The 22,799-nt window shown below is 39.6% G+C and overlaps 1 protein-coding gene across 1 annotated transcript in view; it reads right to left on the reverse strand.

Moving 5' to 3' along the window:
• Positions 1-18,246, reverse strand: part of PLPP4 (phospholipid phosphatase 4) — a 60,424-nt gene extending 42,178 nt beyond the window's left edge. The window contains exon 1 of the mRNA XM_035547847.2: positions 18,027-18,246. Coding sequence (XP_035403740.1) covers positions 18,027-18,082 — 56 coding nt within the window. The 5' untranslated portion in view covers positions 18,083-18,246. The remainder of the gene's footprint in view (positions 1-18,026) is intronic.
• Positions 18,247-22,799: the final 4,553 nt, after the last annotated feature.

Below are 22,799 nucleotides of genomic sequence, written 5' to 3' on the forward strand. Positions count from 1 at the left end.
GGAGTCTAGTATTTCCAGAAGGTTATTTACTGTTATATTCAGCTTCCTTAAACCCAGAATCTGACTCTGATCTCCTAGAAAAGTGCAAGGTGAATTTCAGAAATGTCGAAGCACATTGTTTCAGAGTCTTCAAAATGAAAACTTTTATCCTTTTTCCTTAAAATCAATGGCTTGTGAGAGACATAAAAGAGTGAAATGTATCAAAAGAGACCATTTCCAGGAAATAAAATATTATATATATGAAAAAATTATATTTTTCTCTTCAACTAGAAAAATAAAAGTTGATTTCTAGACAACGCAAGCAACTTTGTTTCTAAGTTGTAGAGACATGGATTTGACAGACGGCTATTTGGTAGATACGAAGTTGTCTGGATGCCACATCCAAAGAGTTGCGGTCAATCACTTTATGTCCAGATGTGTAGATCAGTAGCAAATGGTGTCCCTCAGGGGTCTGTACTGGGACCAGCGCTTTTTAATATCTTCCTTGGTGACACAGACAGTGGGATTGAGTGCACCCTCAGCATGCTTGCAGATGACATCAAGCTTGCAGTACAGTTGACACTTTAGAAGGACCTTGACAGGCTTGAGAGGTGTGCCCATGCAAAGCTCATGAAGTTCAACAAGGCCAAGCGCAAGTTCTGCACCTGGGCCAGGGAAATCCCAAACATCATTACATACTGGGTGACAAATGGATTGAGATCAGCCCTTCTATTGAGAAGGCCGTGTTGTGGCCTTCCAATATTCAAAGTGGGCCTACAAAATAGATAGGGAGATTCTTTACCAGGGTGTGTAGCACTAGGACAAGGGGTAATGGTTTTAGACTAAAAGGAGGTAGATTTTGAAAAGATATAAAAAAGAAATTCTTCACTATGAGGTAGCTGAGACAATGGAACAGGTTGCCCAGAGAAGTTGTGGATGCTCCATCCCAAGAAGAGGTCAAGGCCAGGTTGGATTGGGCTTTGAGCAACCTGGTCTAGCAGAAGGCATCCCTGCCCATGGCAGGAAGGTTGGAACTAGATGGTCTGTAATGTCCCTTCCAACCCAAACCATTCTATGATCCTATGACTACATCTTTCAGGCTGTCACATCTTTTCTGACATACTCCTTCAGATATCTGCTGGTCTAATGACTGTTCTGGAGCTGGTCTCAAAGCATGGGAGCTGATGGATATGCCAAGGAATGCCTTGAAGCAGAGACACATTCTTTGACATTTCTAGGCCTCAAAGGATTTTTTTCAAACTGCAAAGAACAAATGACACACAAACACTTATGCTTCAAGTTGATCACAGTATATACAAGCACCAGTGCACTTTTGGAAAATGTGACACATTAGACCAGAGACGTAATTATTTTGACATTATGACATTTGACATTATGAGCAGATGCTAAGAGAGTTAAAGGCTTGTGTTTTTTTCTTCATTGCCTTTACTTACAAAACTAGGAGAAAGGAAAAAATCTCATATTACAGTATATTTGTTGAAATCTGAGAAATGAAACAAAAAAAAATCAATTTAATCATTCTCACAGGAATCATGATATGGCACTGAAAGTATGTACTAAAGTCATAAGATGGAACTCCTTTAAAAGAAAAATAATACATGTTCTAAAGAGATGAAACTGTAAGAAACAACATAAATTGTATCTGATTCCCATGGAAGACTGATTTTCTGGTTGTTATATACTATCTTTGCAATCTTCTAAAGAAAGATTAATTTAAACAAAGATACCGATGACAGTAACAATTATTACCTTATTTAATAACAGCAATTTGTTATCCACCACCTATTAAATTTCGTTATGTATCTATTTTTTCCTCTTACTTGTGTTCTAAATGTCTTCCAAGAAAAGTTCTCAATTGTTATGCTGAAACATAATGCAAACAACAACATAAAATTGTTGACGCTAGGTAAAAAATATTTGAAAATCACTACTGAAGGAGAGAAAAGTAGGCATAGAAGGTGGCAGATCATGTCTTTGTGAGCAATACAGAAATAAAAAGTAAACAGTTAAAGGAAGGTGACTATATCAAAAGAAATCACTTTTTTTTTCATCCTCATAAAGAGCTCAGCTGCTAATTAAATTTTTACGCCAAGATTCATATGAGAACAACTCTTTATTTAAAGCATCATTGGTGGGCAACTGGATACAAGATTTCTCTAGCTTAAAGGCAATTCCCTTTGTACTCTATTAAACAATCCTGAGGATATACTGGTTTCTAAGCTTCCTGACACTTAGTGATTTATGCTCCTTCATTCTATCCAAAAGTACTTTGTATTACTATTCATAAGCTAGCACAAGCTTGTTTAAATGACTAGTCGTTATTAGAAATGGATGTTGTCTTTGGATAAAGCAAGCTGGTTTCTAGACATTTTCTGTTATGGCTAAAAACAGAAACTCGTTCATATCATACCGCTTGGTAGCAGGTGGGCAACTTAGTAAACCTAATTTGGATTTGTAGATGAAAATATGCTATTAGCTTTTGTCTTTACATTTTCTGCGTGGTTACATATTTACCCAACATTTTTAACAGTTATAGCATACATTTAGGGTATAAAAGGACTTTAACTTAAAGAGCCTTTAGCTGTCACTTTCAAAGCCCCCCAAGGGAAACCAGAGCCCTAATAATATTAAAAACCTCAGAGAGGAACGGGTGCCCAAGTGCCTGAGGTTGTTTTGGACATCCCGGTTTACTGCATAAAACAGTACACTAAATAAAAATGACCTTCTTTTCTAAGGGCACAATCACTTCCAGGTTACGTAAATTTCACTTCTATCTAACAGCATGTAGCCCTGTAAGATAATTTCTATGCAAGCACCATATCACATATAAAATTACATCAAGATAAAGTTGCACAGTGGTTTTACGAAAATATGTAGTAATGCTTTATTATAAAGCCATTCACTGGTAGTGAATTAAACATCGCATAAATACCCTCACAGAGCCTAAGACCTTTGCTTCCACCATGGTCTTATCTCCTATAACTACTGGCGGAGCATTGTTTAGCACCTCACCTTAATGCCTCAGACACTGCCTGCAGTAGCCACCATTCCCTGGCATTCAGCAGCAAGTAATCAAAACCTAATAACATTTGGAAGTTGTTGAGATCCGAGGTAGAACAATAAGCAGTACTGCACTGGCAAAGTTGGTAAGACAGAAACCTTTGAAAGTTAGAGCAGGAAATTATGTTCCAAATCTAGCAACAAGAACAGGACAGGAATAGCATAGATGGGCTCAACTTTTGGATTGTATTGTTGTGCCTTATTAGCACAAGGTACTAAGTGTACCTTTCACAAGCTAACAGCAGTGAAATCATGGGTGGCATTCACCTTAGAAGCTCCTACCAGAGTTACAAGGACTCACCAGCCCACAACTCCATTTTCAGAGATTAACAACATGAAATGGGATGGAAAATGAAAGGGTTGTGTTCCAAACAATCCTGGGGGTCTTGGTATCTGCTCTGTTGGAAGCATCCATAGCACACTGGAAGATTAGAGGATCATTTCCCAGTTCTGAGAATCATCTAAAGGATGTATGAGGTGTTTTTTTGTTGTTGTTGTTGTTTTGTTTTGTTTTTGTTTGGGGGGGTTTGGTTTTTTGGTCTCTTGCCTTGCCCTCTGAAGAATTTCTTTTCTTCACAGATGCAGGCAGTGGATGTCCCAAAGGAAAGGAAAGGGAAGTCCTTATGGCATAACAAAGCATCACAAGAGAATGAACAGGAACTTGTGATTGTGGTACTCAGCCTTTTGTATCAGATAACTAGTGATCAATTCTCCTCTTTTCTAAGTATAATCTGTTGACAAGCAGATCTGACCCTAAAATGGTTTTGTATGCAGTTTCTTATTTGAGCAAGTAACGAAGAGATAGAAGCAAAGCCATAGGTGTTCAAGAACCTCTCTTATAAATCACCACCGAGCACTTCTGGAAATAAAGTTTGGCTCTGACCATCATTCCCTGACTGCAGGACTCTGAGCAAACTCATCAGTGCCTCTCCCACCAAAACAGATTAGCTGTGGCTGTGCTATTCAAGCTACACCATGCACTTTCTTTCTAGGATATTTCTCTCCTTGAACATTCCCCAAAACAGGTCTCAAACCCAGTAGTAAAAGCTTTTATCATGTACCTGCCACGTTAAATCGTGCAGTCAGGTGTCCTGACACTAAAGCTGCACAGTTGTGAGTGGCATCAGTGAGACTGAAGTCAGGAGGGCTCTGTACAAGTCGTCCTAATTACAGGGGCATACACACAACACAAATCACTGAGACATTCTCACACACCTGATTTGCAGCCCCAAAGTTGTAAAAGAAAGGCCATGAAGTAGAACACAGCATAGGGCACAACAGCTGTGAAAGGAAGAGTTTGGTTTAGGGATTTCCAGCAAGTGATCCAGGCTAAATAGAAAGAAGCCAGCAAGTACACTGACTGGGTACAGTGCACGGAATACTGCTTGTAAATATTGTCTTCACTCACATTTGAACCTGAGACTTCAGCTGATCCACTCTTACCTGACATACACTAATACCTGGAAAAGCATTCACATTGTGTTATTTGCAAATACCGGAGAATAACTTATTCTCATGCCATACGAAAACGTTCCCTATAATATTAAGAAAAAAATAAAACTTTTCAGTGGGTCTTTTATGGACTCCTCCAAAGACAGACAAAGTATGAAAAGCTTGAAATGGTCCATGGCTGGAGTGCAAAATTAACAGAATTGAAGGTGACAATATAATGGTAAGAATAGTGAGATAAGAAACAGTACCCATAGTTTATCACCATCATATGGCTCACCACATGAATATTTCAGAAACTTAATTCCAACAATGCTACATACTTGCGTGTGATGAGATAGCTTTGTGTTAGCCCAGAGGTTAGCAGAAGGAAAGAGATTTGAGTCATTTCATTTTAAGAGTTATTTGGGAAAATCCACAGTTCCTCAACCATCAAGAAGGAAGTTACATATTAGGGTACAAATACGTGACCAAGGCCTGATTGTAAATGCTGAACTGCAATTCTGCCAAGGAAGAAGCTGACATGATTTAAAAACATGACTTCAAGAGTATAAACTCTAGTTTTGACAGAAAGAGCATCTTTCCCTATAGATAAGGCACAACACTGGATATCAACAGATCTGATGTTGTCTGCCACTGTTTTCCAATGCAAAGTGGGGAAAACCATCCCAGCCAGAACTGTCAATATCTGGCATTTAAAGTAAGACTCCTAGCGCTATATTTTGCTCATTACCTGGACTGGTATTCACATATGCCCAGCACCCATGGCTGACAAGCATGTAAACAGGAAAACAGCAGCTTCAAATTTCCATGGAAATCAGAAGTTGAGTTAAATTATATAGCATAATAGAAGTTACATTCCAGTAGCTATCGATTGCACAGGAGTATGAACACGAGAACAGAAATTAATGTTTTTATTGGTTCTTCATAATCTTTGCTGGAAACTTGTTATTTAACCCATCAAATTGTAACTGCACTAAAGCCAACTGAAAAAGTAAGATATATACGTCTCAATACACGGCCATGCAGTGTAGACACCTGTCACTTTTGATTAACAATCTGTAATCCTAATATGGAGCTTTATTGGGTTTGAATGCCCTGCAGGGTACAGGGAAGTTAATACGCACCAGCAATGTCATACAAAAACAATTCTGAGTTTTATTTCTACAGAAATGAGAGGATCTCTTGCCTCTCTGTATTTGCAGTAACCCTTTGTTTGTAGGCTAGCACTCATCGAGATTGAGAAGAGTATTGACAGAAAGTAAATGGTAAGAAAAACGTTGCAAGAAACTTCTGATTCAGTTCTGATTCAGTGCCCAATGCAGCTCTGGCAGTGCTACAAGGTGATGGCATTTTAAACTTCTGCATTTTTGACAAGATAGAAACAAAGGCTTCATACCACTCCTTCTTGATAAGATTAGATATTCAAATCTGAATATATACGGCCTTCCCCCCTCTTAATTCTGCTGGTGCATTTTTTATGTAGGGAGAAGCTGTCACTGGAATTAAATCCTGGAACAGATAAAGGCAAAGCAGTGCGGGTAGATGCAAAGAAAAGATGATTGAGAATATGAACTCAGTGATGGTGGAGAAACGTGCAGAGACTAAGCTGTTCCTGACTCACACTGAGTCCTTTCCTTGTTGCATGTCCTTATGTCTATACATGAACATTATCATTTCCAGAGCTCATTCTCCCTGAAACGTGAACCAGGACTTCCTCTGTCCTCTGAAAATACTAAAGACAGTGAGAGCTGGTATACCTAGTGTAACCTAACATAAGGAACTGCTGAAATAAGGTACAAAAGACAATACACAGATGAGCTTAAGTCATTGATTAGAATAGATGTGATTAAGGTTAGTAAACTTCTTGTGGCCCTGGTCTTGTCAACAGGTGATCATTTCCTACCCCTGAGAAATTGTCTTTATTACTTATACTTCCAGTGAAACAATAATTAGCAGTCCTAATATTCTTATGGATATCCTGAATGACGAACAATGTTAACCTAACAACATTTCTAAAAAATTAACATTTTTTCTCCAGTCAGGCATCTGAAAGATTTTTTTTCCATTTGAAACACACACAAAAATAAAAATCAGCAAGCCTTGCCCACAATTAAAGGAAATCAGCAAAAACACTAAATTATGAAACATATGAGATCAGAATTGTTGGAATAACAAGGAAAACGTATGGCCAACCTCTTTGTCTCTACATTAACTTAGTAAAATAAAGGGTAAGGAAATGTAAGAAAAAAATTTAAAAAAAAAATTTACATCTTGTTTTTATTAAATGTGACTGGCAATTAGAGTCCTGGTTCTCAAGAGTAGGTTTGGCTTCGGATGAGTCAGTATCACCTGATGGAAAAGATTTCTGCATATTTTAAATTTGCAATTGCAATGTTACATTTACTTAGCACATATGGCCACATTAGCCCTTCAGATATGAGAAATCATTTTGATTAAAAAGGGATTTAAAATAAATCCTGATGCAGTTTAAAATCTATATATTATTGTGGCTGTCATATTTCCCAGATGTGCTGTAGGAGGAGAGTTTCCAGTATTTTCCTTCAACCTTACTGGCGTAGCATGTTTCACAGATTTGCCTCATATAAGCACTGATTTAACAGATTTGTACCTGGGTGCTACTGACGCCAAAGCTGAATGGTCATCCTCTTCACTCTCCCCTTTGCAGCTATCATGGCACCCCAGTCAAGGTGAACTGTACTCTTATTGAGCCAACAAAGCCAACCATGATGTGAGATGTGCTCTTCAAAACCAACGTGCATGACAAGATAATAGAGTCTGTGCCAGACAGTGTTTCTGAATGATTACCAAGCCATCGGACCCTTTTCTGATGTGGTGTCTGAGGCTGTATTTACACAGACTTCATCATCTGTGCCTGGGATTAGGCTCAAGTCTGCTGGTCCAAAATCAAGAAATAATATGAAACAAATGATGGGAGTCCTGCTGTTTATGAGATAATATATGTGATATGTAAATGCTCTTAGAATACTTAATATGAAATAGTGAACCAGCAATTCTTTCACAATGCTGAAAAGAGAATAGCCTGGAGTTTAAGTATCTAATGTGAATTTGCTTAGTCCCTAAATTATATATATCTACTGTTTTCTCAAGACCTGGCATTTAAAACATCTCTGTAAATGGATGTAAATGGACATCTGTACACTGTATGGACGTCTGTACACTGTAAATGGACATTTCCTTCGTGTGACATTATTTCAGCCATACTAAACTGAGGAGGAAATGGAAAGGATTACCTGAACATGTATGACCAACCCAAGTAATAAACAAAGCCAGCCAATTGTTCTTGTGCCAAAAAAGAATCCAGGAACTTCCAGTCTATACATTCTCCTTTTTCCTGTGCTAATTGCGTTCCAAGTGTTTAGCCTTTGATATTGCTGAGCTTCATTATTGCCACTATGAAGTGACTGAATCTGGAAAACTTCCATTCAATGGGAAAAAAAATTGGGTACCCAGGAGTTAATATACTTAACTGGCTTAGATACAACCTTTTCACCATCATTTCTTCCTTACAGAAGTGAAATACGTGGAAATGCGCAAAGTGAAGGAAAGAAATTGGGAATAGTTGGTCACGCTGCATTGCAGCTTTAAGAGTGGTTATACTGAAACAGGAAAATAAGCACTGCAAAAATTAGTCACATTGTCATATTTAGGCTGTTTTTATATTTTTTAAACTTTCTTTCACCTACTATGGAAAGTGAGCTTTTCCTCTTTTTGCTTCCTGATCAGCATATATAAAATATAAATATAAAATATAATAAACAGATTTAAAACAAAACCACATTTGATTTGGCATTTAGCTGCTTCTGAAGTAGAAAAACAGTTCAGTTCTTGTGATCCCTGCTCACATGGAGCAACTTGAAGCATGAAGCAGATCAAGCACAAGGCATGCATGTATGAGCTGCTCCTTATTATCGATATACTATACTTAAGGCAATGCAGTACAGCTGAAGTACTGCAACAGAAATAAGTCACAGTGACACAATTACCAACAAAGTGAAAACAACTGGATACTCCTTACATCATTTATCTATCATTTTAGTTGAAAAAAAAAACAAACATGATTTATAGTAAGAAAAACAGATCACACAGACAACAATTAATAAGTATACCTTATGATGTAAAATCTTTCACAAAAGTCTTGTTTATGTATGTGTTTGGGGAGACAGGAGAAGAGAGAAGGGAAATCTTTAGTAGTACAAACACTGACAGCCATTGGAAGTTTCAGAGCTTGCAGAGGTACACTGTTCTAAATAATGAAAGAGCGGAATTCATATTACAGACTAAAACCACACAAGCAAGTATCTGAATAATGTATCTAGATACACTGCAGATGGTCAAAATTTTTCTTTTGATGCATTTTAATGATTAATTTTTATTATCTCAGGCTGTTTTCAGGCAAACAACTCCCAACAGTTCCTTGGACAATTATCCTAACGTCATAGCAATCTGATAAAGCTGAGTAATCTGACAAAGTTTCTTCTGTTTTCATACCTGTACACCACACTCCTATGGACCATAGGTTTATTTTTAGTCTAGAATATGTTTACCATATGCATCTTTATGATTTATGTCTCAGTCCCTAAGCACCACTTTTCCCCTTAAACGTATGATATGTGGACATGACCTTGACAGAAGACCTGTATGGAAGTGAAACCTGTCTTCATGTCATGCCTCAAAAGCATAAACCACATCAAGTGGTACAGACCAAAGTGAAGATGAAGTAGTATCAAACAAATGATCCACTGCTGGAGCTAAGAGCCAAAACACATCCCCAGAGAGCTTTTTGGATTGAAAGCTCAGGAGCTGGTAAGAAAGTGAGAGAGGGGAGAAATACTATGGACCAATCCAGAAGGCTCAGTCAAGAGTTTCTTAATGTCAAATGTGAACATTCATTTTTGGTCAAGCAGGAACATACCTTTCTAACCCAAATTGAGATTAAACATTTTATTTGGGGGGGGGTCTATTAAAGTTGTTTTAATCTTAATAAAAATGTTTTTAAAAATGCAAATTCTAAAATAAAACACTTCAGTATTAATAAAGAGAGAATTTCTGGGCCAAGTTATTCACTAAATTTAATATGAATTTACAAATGATTTTGTTCCAGTTTTTCCTTCCAAGTTGCTTTATGCAATGACTTCATTTTTCTCTGGGGGAAAAAAAAAAAGACCTGTCTAACTACATTCACAATCAAATCCAACTATATTAAAATCACTCACTCCAAAAACATTTGTGTGAATAATTACATGTTCCATAGACTAGCTTTAATAACAATTAAAAAAAACTGTACACTCATGGGGAATATGAGCATCACTTTCAGCATTTTGTGGTAATCACTGAAGCCCAATTGCAAGAGTTACACTCCTGTAAAGCACCTTGGACACGAGATGAATGAAATTATTAATAGTCTCTCTCTTGGCCATGAGAGTACCATCAGGCTATTAGACCTGTTCTCCCATTAGGGAAAATTAGCAGCTAATGAAAATATAACACTTCATATCAATTGATGTTCTCCTCTGTTGTTTTCAATTTGCAAGGTTTCACAATGCTTGGCAGGGTGCCACAAATCTTTCAAAGTTGAAACACTTCCAATCTGACAGTTACACCTCCGTTACAAACTCTAAGGACAGCAGTAAAGCATCACACTTGAAATACAGTAAAATGTTGAAATGCACAATTGCAGAGTGAAATTTCTCACCTAACCTAAGATTCCATTTTCCTCACAGTCTCATCAATGCAGAATATTAAGAATAAGGTATCTGACATTGCAGTGCCCTAGAGCCATAAGGGATCATCAGCTTCTGCTCAGTCTTTGCTAAAGTATTCTCCAAGTAACATTACATTAGTAGCACCATTTCCTTCTCTGCCTCTCAGCATGTGCCAAATTTCTCTTAAAGAAATGTTTCTGTAATGTCTTTCGACTTTTCCTACACACTGGGACAGACTCAGACAGTACAAGCCTCAGTCCACTAAGTCACTTCATGTCAGCTTACAAGGCCACCAAGTCTATCTCCTCCCAGCAATGTGGATTCAACTTGAGATAAAATGCTCCCGATATGTTTTAGCATAACTCGCTCTTAAAAATTTCCGGTGGTGGAGATTCTACATAAGCCTCAGGCGATCCTTCCCAGTGCTTAGATGTCCTTACAATTAGGTTGTACTTCCCCACACTCTGCCCAAGTTTCCCTCGGTACAGGTTAAAATCATTCCTCTTTCTATAGTCCCAAAGGGGGCAAAGAGCTGTTTGCTCTCTTTATACATCTCTCCGGCAGCCACTTACATGTGAGGATTACTGCCATTTCTAGATTGAACAGCTCAATTATTTCCATCTTATCTCAGTAAAGGTGTTTTCTGTACCCTCCTACCATCTTTCTCAATCCTCCCTGATTCTCTCAAATTCACTTGCATGACTTATCTTAATCAGCCACTTACTATCAAAACACCATTTGCAAACCCTGTTATTCTGGCCTCTGGAGAAAGAAAATAAAAATAAAAATATTGCCATTTCAGCTATGTACATTTAGATGTATTATTTTAACAAAAATTCAGCAACATTTTAATGGGGAAAATATTTATCCACTTGGATAGTAAAAGCCAAAAATGTTTTGTAATGCAGAGAAATAAACTAATACAATACACAGGGATTGTACCAATCTGATTTACAACTAAGAAATATTCTTAATCTGGTTTTCTGCAAAATCACAGAGATCACTCACAGAGTTTCCTGCATAGTAATGACTTGTGGTCCAATGATCACAAGTTTACTATTCACAAGGAAAAGGTAAAACATGAATGGAAAATCCCTTTAAAAATGAACAATTATGAAAAGCTTATTTCAAGTGCCACACCTGATAAGAACTTTGTCTCTTCTGTGAGACAAATCCAATTGGATCATATGTCCATTTTATCAGGTGATAAATCCCCGATGTTCATTAGCTGATCAGAACTTATACTATAAAAAAGGATGCACGTATTGTCTTCAGCTTTCTCTGTGTCTGTCATTCCTCACCAGCATAGATGCTGCACTCAAACATCCCCTGTTCAGTATCAGCAGGGTACTCAATACAGGAGAAGAAAAAAAAGATAAGGTACACACTAAATCTAATCCTTAATCTGCTTTCAGTGTCAATAATTCTGCTAACTACTTCTGAGCACTCACTTTTCAAAGTCATCAACAGATCGGGAGACTAAAGATTTGGATTTACTGTGTCAGGTGCTGGGCACGAGCACATTCTCAGCAAGAAGTTTGCGGCACAACTCTATTTCTTATGGCAAAGGCTTTCATAAAAAGTACAGCCTGACTGTGCTTAGATCAAAGTATAAAATTCAATTTTTTAAAGAAAACTTTCCCTTACAGAAGCTCTGTCAGTCTTAGTAACATTCTTGCTATAAAAAGTCCTCAATCAAGGCTGAGAGCAAAGTGCCAAAGCCAGTGAGCAAATAGGATTCAACATGAAGAGAGACAGGCACCATTTTCTCCTCAAAAATCTGGAGCAAATGCTTTAGCATTTACAAAAGCATCCTTTTTTAGCATGAATTCAGCTGGGAGTTTAGCAATGGACATAACTGTGAATCCTACCCTATTAATAGGAAAATTAAAATTCTTGCCATTAAATCCCATTTAAATCCTGGAACTCAGGGGAGACAAACAAAATAGACTTAGCTGCACAATCTAAAAGTATTGAGACTGCTTTATAGATTGTTGTATATCTTTGGCACAGACAAAAATCTGCACACACACACACAAAAGAAAAAAAAGTGCACCTTTTTCCTGAATAATTTTTATCAATGTCAGTAAAATGCTACCCTAGTCTCAATGTAGGAAGAAAACAACATAAACAGAAGCTTCAGCTCAGTGAACACCAAACACCAAGTGTCTCTGTTAGCCTGGTGATATTTCATAGATATTAGGACGGACACGCAGTCATTTTGTTGTGTGCTTCATATTACACTAGGCATAATAGGTATTTATGACCTTTTGTTTTTACAGTAACCTCTCAAGGAGTCAGAGCTCAGAGCATTTAAAAATTCAGGTTACTTCGTGGTGTATCAGCTGCTTTCAGTGAGTTACAGAAGCTCCATAGCATTCTAATTCTTCCATCACTTCAAAGGTAGAGCAGAGTGCTGAGCACTGGAACAAGCCTGTTGCTTGCCACTGGAACTCAATGTGCAACCTCTGAAGCTCAATGTGCAACCTTTGATATGTGCTGTCAGATCCTAAGCACCAGAGGCAAGGGCTTTTTTAGGGCAGGCCTCTCCCTTAACTGTGCTTTAACCCTATTCAGTGAGCTAGAGTTCAACCTGGGCTACTAAGCTACATCTTTCCCTCGTTTTAGCATGATCTAAAGTATGGTTTGCAATAGAGTAACTGCTTCTAAACAGGCTAGTAATCAAACCTGTTGATGTTCTCACTTCCTATTAACATTACTATTTGTGAAACTAACCCTGAAAAAGCTCCAAGCAAATTCAATATTCAATGGGTCTGGCTACTGTCCGTGTACATTATAACAAAGAATTTATCATCTAAATGAACCAAGCATGGGAAAAAGAGGTATTACTCCCCCTTTATAGATGAGAAACTAGGGTACAGAGAAATTAAGTCCAAGACTTTTAAGATCAAAAGCCAAAAGTCAGGTTCCAAACAAAATCAAAGTTATGGGCTACTAAGGTCAAGAAAATAGGGCAAAGAGCCTAACAAGCTCATGTGACCAAATATTAACTTCTCTTTGACATGTTCAGCTATAGATCCTAGACTTGAAACGTCCAACTGATCTGTGTAATTTTTGTCATCATAAGGAAATATCTTGACATCTCAGCCTGGTGTTTTCTTCTCAGTACCATTTTCCTTTTATTACCTACAGTTCTCCAACTGCTCATCAGTCCCTGCTCAGTCTGTCTTCCAAAACCCAATGGATATGACAGAGAGAAGGCAAACCGTGGTAAAATAGGAAAGCAGAACTGTAGCATTGTGGAATTGCCTCAGCCAATTGATTTTCTGTCTGTGTTAATAAGTCAATACATAGTATAATTTCTGAAGGCAACCTGTATGCAGACTATCCAGAAGATCACCACCCATGACAAAGAAAGCTACTTGAAAGTGCCTTCCAGCCTATATCATTTCATGCATATCAACTTGATTAAAATCTTAAGATTCTAAATTTATAAGAGAACCAATACATACAGGATCAGCTTGCATTTACTTAAATCAGAGTCGGATCAGGGCATGCACACACGAGAGATGTCAGTGTTAGTTAACACTGTACACCCATGTATGTAACGTATATGTGTATCAGCCTGCACATAAACATTTATCCCTGAGGGAGACTGTTAATGAGACTGTGCTGTAGGGAAGATATCCAATTACTCTGAATGACATTTATATTTTAATCACATCACGCTCGCTGAAGAGCTTGAGGTTTGATGAAGCAATCCTTGAAAGACTGTCTTTTTAATCAATTAGACAGCTCAAGAAACATCAGCAATACGCTGTTGACACTAAAAGTCATTGCATTAAACATACCACAAGGCACATAAATTCTTCTGTCTTTCTATTAAGACAATTCTATGGTCTTGAAACTCCTGAAAAAGTTTTCCTTGTAGAAGACAACTGAAACTGAACAATATGTACTTTCCTAAGAAACAAAGGCAGCCCTACTGGCAATTACCGTCTCACTCAGAGCTACCACTCAATGTATTTCTTCTTTTTAGGACAGATGAACATCCCTTTAAGGACATTGTTCCTGTGTCAAACACCAGGCTGGCACACAAATCTTTTTACAGTTGCCTTAACTGAATAAAAACAAGTCAGTCAAAACAATTTCCTTTCATTAAGCATTCAATAAGTGAGAAATGCCACCATTCACATGGAGCAGAAAGACTGATTACGTTTAATATGTTTTAGCATTAATTCAGCATTATAAAATGCTCCAAGACATAGGAATAAATACAAAATGAAGAAAACAGAAGCAAGATCCTATTTTGATCATTCTTCAACTAGTGTTTGATTTTTTCTATAAACACAGTACATGCTTACAGTTGTTGTATTAAATAGACCATTTCTACTTCTGAGACCTTACATGACAAAAAATCTCACTTTCCAAAATCCACTTGTATACTCACACTGTTTAATACGTAACATTTCATGCTTTTTAGTTTAACTGATGAAATTTAAATGAAAAATATTTGATATTGCATAATGTAATAACTAGTCAAATCATATAGTGAGAATTTCTTTGCTTAGCAAGAAGGAAAGCATCTATGCACATTAGCATCAGTTCAGCCCAGTGAAAAGCTGCAAGGCTAAATATCTTGAGAACAAAACTGAATTTGTTAATCCTGGGGAACTGGGAAAAGCTGTAGGGCAGAATAGAAATATTGTTGTTACTTGCAGCTTGAGAGCTACTTTGCCGAAGGTACTCAAAGAATGCCCATTTAGCTTCCCACCCAGTAAAGTGAGCATCAAGTATGTTTTTGACTGCAACCAGCTTTTTTTAAATCCTGCTTCTGAATTTTAGACAGCTGTAGGTCTTCAAATAGATCTCCCCTAACTAATCTCTCCTTCAATAGTAGTAAATCCTGAGGGATAAAGTGCCCTTCAGTACAGAACTCTGTAAATGCACAGAAGCTTGAGCTGCTTAATTTCAATACTTAAACCAGTCTTTAATTGGCAAGGGAACACTTAGCAATTGCTAGGTACACAACATCTAGAACTGAGTCAGTTGTTGCTGTTATTTTTTTTGAAAGTCTCTTGAATTCATCTAAACCAGTACACAACCATCAAAAACGTGCATAACTCGTAGTGCTGTACATTCTCGTGATGGAAGAGAACTTAAATAAAAAGTAAAGGGCTTTTTTGCCTTCAAGTGGAATGACTAAAGTTGATAATTATAGCTACTGGGGAAATAAAAAAGTTGCCAGTCTTAAGTATCGAAAATATGGCTGTTGTTGCTGTAAAATGCATTCAAATTGGCACTATACTCAATTTCGGTAATCAACATAAGTTTTCACACCTCCATTTTTATGAAATTACATTTATCACCAAGCAAAACTACAACATGGAATATGCGCCTTCCCCTTTTGTATTTTATGGTAGAAAATATGCCAGCATTTTACTCGGAGTTATATTAATCAGTAGGTTGAAGCTAAAAAGACATCTGGGAGGCACAGATGGTTCAAATGATTGGCATATAACTCTGGAACCACTCTCTTCAAGGTCAGACTTCTAACACTGCAAAGGCTGGTAGTGACCCAAGTCATCAACACCTTCTCAGAATGAACTAATTCCCTTCAGTCCAATTCCTGTTGGACAAACATCTATGTCGCAGTTAGCACAAAGAGGGTCTCAGACCTGGCCCCAACTCCTTGATGTCAGTGGCGTTCCTTTCCAAGGGAGGAAGGAATCGTACAGCCTTTTCATTCCTAGAAATAGTTTCTGCAGTACAGCTTACATTGCTGTTGCCTGGGTTCCAGTCCCAGAGCTTCCAACTTCATCTGTAATTGTTCATTCTTGAAAAGAAATTGCAGTGAACTCAAAACTCCATAAAAATGCATGCTCTGGCTGTCTACAAAACCACAGAAAACAACAAATAAAAAGAAGTTTCAAAAGATAAATGCCTCATTGGAAAAAATAAGAAAAATACTGACTACTACTTCAACAGCAAAAAAAAAAAAAAAAAAAAAAATCAATCATTTGGTGTTAAGATTATTTGACTATAAAAGCCATTCATCTACCTACAGTTTATAGACTTGCAATCATTACCAACAAATAAAATGCAGTTATTCATGAAACTACATACCGACAACCCTGACGTGAACAATGTGTTTAGCACTTTCAGATATAAATGAAAAGACTTATTACAATATCTAAGTTATTCCCCAGAATTCCAAGAAGACAGGAGCTATGCCATGTGAAAACATGAAAATTACTTGTGTAGTCGTTAGCCATTTGGCATTTGCCATTTAGCATTATCTACCCGAAGCATTTTCTTCAGCCACGCACTCAGTTAACTTTAGAACAACTGCATAAAGAATAGTAAAAATTACAAAAACGTTCAGAGAGGAGAAATGAGGACAGAAGACAAGCACAAGCAAGAAATGATTGCTTACAGTAGAGCATGATTTACATATGTGGTAATAAACTATATTAGGAGATCTCTCACTGGATGGTGCAAGAGATGAATTACACATGTAAAAGGTAAGGTCCTGATGTAGCATCAGATCCTGAGGTCTTCACTCGCCCTGCAATCCCATGTGCTCCAGATCAGAGTTTGGTTGAAAGGAACAGGGCTACTTTTAAAGTAAGATGCAACTGAATAGAAAGGTATCAAATGTACCTTAGAGTTTTTTGAAAGTGTCAAAGCCTATCCTAGAATGAAAAGGATGGCACTTATTAAACACCTTGCAAATCTTTTCATTTGCATCAATATTTGAGAGAAACGAGCACTGAGGAAAGACTCCACTACCAGTAAATTGGGCAAGTTATTCATTAACCACGAGAGGTTAGAAAGGAATCAGATCAAAGCGTGCCAGTATCGCCAGCTGTAAGTCAGTACCGCGGTTTAATAGCTGCCCTGCTATTGCTGCATCTGCGCCCAACAGAATCCACTGCTAAGGAGGCAAACAAACAGCAGCAGAATCTGATCCGGTTTCTGTGATGCTTTAGAGAGATCGCAAAGATTTAGGATACTCATCTTTAAACGTTAAGGAAACTTAAGAATCAAACTTATCATTGTTGTTCAAATGCCCGGAGAACACAAACTGCCGGAAAGAAGAAATGGGTACAGCCCTGAAAGGGAAGAGAGAAGCCTGCCTGAAGCATAGAGTGAAATACCGCGTAACTGCTTTCTCCGAAGGAAGGCAAAAGCAGCGTTCACGCAGCGGTAGTCGCACGTCTTTTAGCAACCAGCTTTTCATGACTTTCCTTCCTACATACCAGAGCGCAAACATGCCTTCAAACCCAGCTCCAACCCACATTTCACGGCCACCATCCCGAGGTCCTGGTCCTATCCCAGCTCCCAGCCGGTGGCTCCCCGGCGAGGGGTGCCTGCCCCGGGGCACCCACAGCTCTTCCCACCGCCACAAGCCAGCTGCTGAGGTGCACCTACAGCCTTATCGCAAGAACCACAGCTGGCCAAACGACAACGGCAGCAGATTTTTATTATTATTTTGCACGCTTCTGCCACAAAGTAGCAGCATCTTTCTCAAAAGCCTTCCCGCAGGTCGTCGGCAAACTCCCAGGGCAGGGGTGCTCCCCGCAGCCACCCGCACCCCGGGGAGAGAGCCCAAGCCGGGGGGCAGCGGCTCTGCTCCCCGGGTCCCGGGAGGGCAGGGGTCGCCCTGGGGGGCTCAGCGTCGGCGGCTGAGGGGTTGCTGAGGGCTTCTCCCTCCCCTCAGCCCCCCGGCACCTCGCCCGGCCGCCGGGACGGAAAGTTGAGGTAGTACTGGAGGCACCCGCTGCCCGAGGAGGGGGGGTTACTCACACGAAGACCCCGAAGAGCAGGATCCGTATGCCGATCTCGATCGCCAGCTCCCTCATGGTGGGTCCCGGCGGGCTCCGGCAGCCCCGCACCGCCGCCTCTCATTCCCCGCTCGGGGCGGGTGGGCACCGGGGGGCTTCAGCTCGCCCCCGCGGCCCGAGGGAGCCCCGCCAGGCGCTGCCCGACTCTCGCCATCCTCCCCGGCCGCCTCACGGAGGGCAGCGAGGAGCGGCGCCGCCGCCCGCTGACGGGGCCGAGCCGGGGGAGGGTCCCGGTGACTAACGCCGTGTGTCCCCGGGCGGGGGCAGGGGGGGGATCCTGGGGATTTCCCCGCCCCGCCTCAGGCTGAGGAGGGGGCCCCGGCTCGCTGCGGTGCCCCCCGCACATGTATCGCAGCTCTGCCGCTGCTGCCCGGGGGCTCCCCTCAGGCACAGCCCCCTGGGGGCAGCACAGCTGAGGCGTCTCGGTGCGTGTTGCAGGCGAAAGGCTGCGCTCCCGAAAAGACGGACCCCAAAAATTAAGGGGGGAAGCAGGTCTAGGTATAGGTCATAGCGACTGTTCCTAAAGGCTCTTAGCTGCTGGCACCGAGCTTGGCACGTTTATGTAATCTTTGTGTGAAGGATTAGCAGTGTGGGGATGTTTTCTGCAGTATGTATATAGCAGGCTTTCTGAGCGTGTAGACATCAGTGTTGTTTTAAAGCCTACTTATTGTTAATGCACATAACCCAGGGAGGCGCTCGGCTCCTCTTGCTCAGGTTCTGCCCAGCAGGTGAGCTGACCTCCTCATCTCCTTACGCAGCCAGGTCTGCCCGGTAATCAGGCAGAAGAGGTGGTTGTGTGGGACTGCAGATTTCTGATGTGGGAGAGAGGTGGCAAAATAACCACAGCCTTGATTTATTCCTCTAACTCCTCTAATCCATCCTCCGTTCCTCCCAATGGCGAACTCTGAGCCACATAATCCTTCTATTGCCTTAGCCTACTTTTGCAGAGGGTTCGTTTAACTTCCTCTCTGCAGGAACAGATTGAGTCCCGAACACCTTTATTGTAAGGGAAGTTCAGGCTTAATCCACTAAATGCAGCAAACTAATTCACATTTGAATGTATTTAATTATCTGCTTTCCTGTGGCCTTTGAAGGCATGTCCTTCAGGAAAGTCTTCCTAGCTATTAATATTGCACATAGTTACAAAGCACCCATCAGTACTGCATTAGGGAACCAATTCACTTTACTGCGTGATTATTGTTTGAGAGTTAATGCTAGAGAGGCTTTATTAAACCTGTCTGCTTATTATAGCCACTATATATCAGACGGAGTCTTTGAACTCTGAATTAACTACCATGTAGGAAAACTCTTACGGACCATGTTTGTGGAAGAACTTGTCAAAGAAGCTTCCATGCATGGTCATCTAAACAATACAGCTAACTGCCCCAGTTCTAGATTTGATGCAAGGAGAGTGACAGAAGCTCAGAAAACAGGTGTGTGACTGGCATTGGAGAGAGCACTTAAAATATTAGTGCTATTTAAGTGAGATCTGCCTCCCACCTGCGTCTCATTTCACTGATTCTCAAGACAGAGATTGGTTGACTATTTACATTCTGGAGATATATATATATAAACAAATCTGTCTCAGGAAACAAAGCTAACAGTGAAATCTCCATGTTGTTGCCAATGGACACGTTCCCTTCCTTTGAGAACACTCAATCGGTTTGTCTCCTGTTGTCAAATTCTTGCACTTTCTCCAGTTTCTGCCCCAAGTGACTGGTGAATGTGTATGTACATTGTTGCTAGGTATGCACAAGAAAAATCATCGTTTTTGTGAATAGTCCTTACTTACGGGAACAGCCTCATGATTTGCATCAATCAAGCCAGTCATGTAAACTAGGGGCTGCAGGGACTACCAGATACATTGGCAGCCTGTACGGCCATTACCAGCTCTGTACCAGCTGTGGAGGAGGCAGGTGACAGAAATGGGTGAGCTGTGTTTATCCTGAATGTGTATCTATATACCAAATATATAGTGGTCAAAGGAGGAACAGTCATACATCTTTTCCCCTCTACTTTTTTGTCCTGCAACTGTATATATATTTTTTCTACTTGCCTTAGCCTGTGGATCCTCCTGCCCCTTTAGTTTTGCTACAGGACCTTCATTACTCTCCTGCTACAGAAGAGGGGATTTTCCTCATAGCTTTCTATAAGTGTGGAATCATTCAACTCATATCAGCAGAGCTAATATATGATACTGATTATAAATTAGAAATGAAACAAAATTTGTCTTACTGCAGCTATCTACTTGCAGTGTTCTGATTCTCCAGTATGTATTAACTGATGGTGATTTATGAAGCATAAATACTTCAGATTGATTTTTTGAAACCAGACTAAGCCTACAGCTGGCTGCCGAACAAAACCTGTTTTGACTTATAAACGAAATATGAGATACAGGAATAATTGGCAGGGAATAGATCTAAGGCTACATCGTGGCATTAAGCTACAACCCTGCAGCAGAAGCAGTGCAGAGTCACTGTGCTGCAGCAAATTCACAGAGCAAACCACAATGACCCTGGGAACAACCCAGCCTGCTAATCACCCCATCCCTACCATGGGCACAGCAGGTGGACTTGGTGCAATTCATTTTCTTAGTTGTTACTGCAAATGAGAGAGAACTGATCCCTCTCCTACGGAGGTGGCTATCAGCCTTTCAGGTGGCTAGCCAGGGTTCTCAGCAGTCTTCTCTCCCAGGGATTAGAGTCCCTATTCCTACTGACTCTAGTTTGAAGCAGAAAGGAGAAGGCTGCTCGCATCCTTTCCTCAACTGTATACTTATGGGAAAGGCAGAGCCACCTGCAGCCTACTTTTAATTCACAAAGAGATGTTCACAGGCAGAAACAGCTGCAGAGCTCATACAGCTTTCCTGGAGCTTACAGCTCTTTGTCAGTGCAGCAGGATGTGTGAGTGCTTCTTACCTGCCTTACTGCAAAACCTTGCAGCTCCTGTTAAACTGAGTTTAAAAGAGACCGATTTTGCACCAAAGAAGGTAAACTTTACCCTACCAAAAATCTGTGGAAAATAAACTTGCAGCAAAAAGGACACGACAAAACCATAGTGGTAGTAACAACTGAAAGTGCAGATGTCATTATTTCTGTCTCCTAAGAGCTTGTAACTTTTCTGGGATCTTAGAACAAAATAAAAGAAGCTTGAAATAATATTGTCGGGATTTTTTTTTTAAAAGTTATGGACATTAAAGCTATGGACCTTAAGTCCATAGATTCTCATGGGCTGATGGTCACAGGGCTTTGCTTTTGTTTAAAGGATTCTTAAAAAGGTTCATGATCGGAGGATCATATCAATGAAAACCCACTGAAGTTCACAGGAATCTTACCATTGGATCAGGATGCTAAAATCCGTCATTATTAAATGACAAGGGGCAAATCTGACCTTATTGCCCATGTGAAACTTTTCCATTAATTTGTACTGGTGAAACCAGTTCACATCAATTAGTGAACAAGAGTCACTTTTTTTCCCCCTCTTTTTCCCCTGAACATGTTTCCCAGATTTTGTCATTCCATAGCCCTCCTCTGTCTGTCAGTCACTATTTTCTGTTACTTAACCTAAATAAGGAATGAAGAGAACAAGAAATTTTGAACACGTATAAGCACAGAATTTATTTCTGAGAAAATCTCTATGTATATGTATGAGTACCTCCTGGGAAACTCTTAAATCTGCATAAGTCATTTCTTAATTACTAGAGCTCACTCCAGAAGCAACTGGCCTTTATTATTATCTTATTATTTGTTAATTTCTGTGGCAAAGAGCGTATCTAAAGAATGCCTTAGTTGGTTGACCAGGGAAAGATTATGTGGCAGGTTTGTACTACATTGGTGATCTACACAAATACTTCAAGACCACGTTATTTAACAGGGGAAAACATTATGACATACTTTGTGTATGTTTACAGCTACTGCCAGTGAGATTGTGGTTCCTTTAGATCTAAAAGATTCCCCAGAAAGGAAAGCCTAACCTAGAATTTTAAGATACGGTACAAAAAAATTTGTCTAGAATTCCTGAAACAATCATGCTGTCTATAGACCAAACACTCTCTCTCTTACTGTCTATAAGTTTACTGAGGCTTTTTACTGAATAAATGTCTTGCTGCTGAAGCCATTACATCACTGGTCTTACCTTGTATATAAAGAGGAGTATCTGACAGCAGAAAGCTTTCTTTTATTTTTCCTCACAATAGCCCCAAAATTGTTGAAGTTGGCAAGAAGTGTACCTTCAGGAAGTCTTTCCTTTCAGAGTTACACCTCCAGCATATAGAAATATCTTAAACAGAAATTAGATAGGACTTACTATAAAGCCTGAATTTAGTGCTATGTCTAAGTGGTATAGATTATTCCTGGTGCAGAAAAGACAGAGCATTGATTCTTTATAAACCCATGTAAGGTGTTTGGAATGAGCCATGAAACTAGGCAAGGCTCTCACCCCAGCCCTTATATGTCAAATAATTTTGTATGTTTTAAGAATTTTTTAAGTGATATTGAGTGAAGATTGACAATTTTGTCAAATGTCCATAGTTCTGATGCAAAACCAGGTGCAGATTGGCAGCCAACTTTCATTTGGGGGTTATTTACATTCAGACTTGTCACTTGACATAAAAATGGCATGGGTTTAAATCCATTCAAAATGGATTTTAAAATTTCCCGTTCCTAATCTCTTAAGTGTGTAAACAACTAGACAATTGAGAAAAAAAAATGTCCAAACAATCATTAAAATCTAGCCT

This window comes from Cygnus atratus, chromosome 7, assembly GCF_013377495.2.
Source record: "Cygnus atratus isolate AKBS03 ecotype Queensland, Australia chromosome 7, CAtr_DNAZoo_HiC_assembly, whole genome shotgun sequence".
In the NCBI taxonomy this organism is placed as follows: Eukaryota; Metazoa; Chordata; class Aves; order Anseriformes; family Anatidae; genus Cygnus; species Cygnus atratus.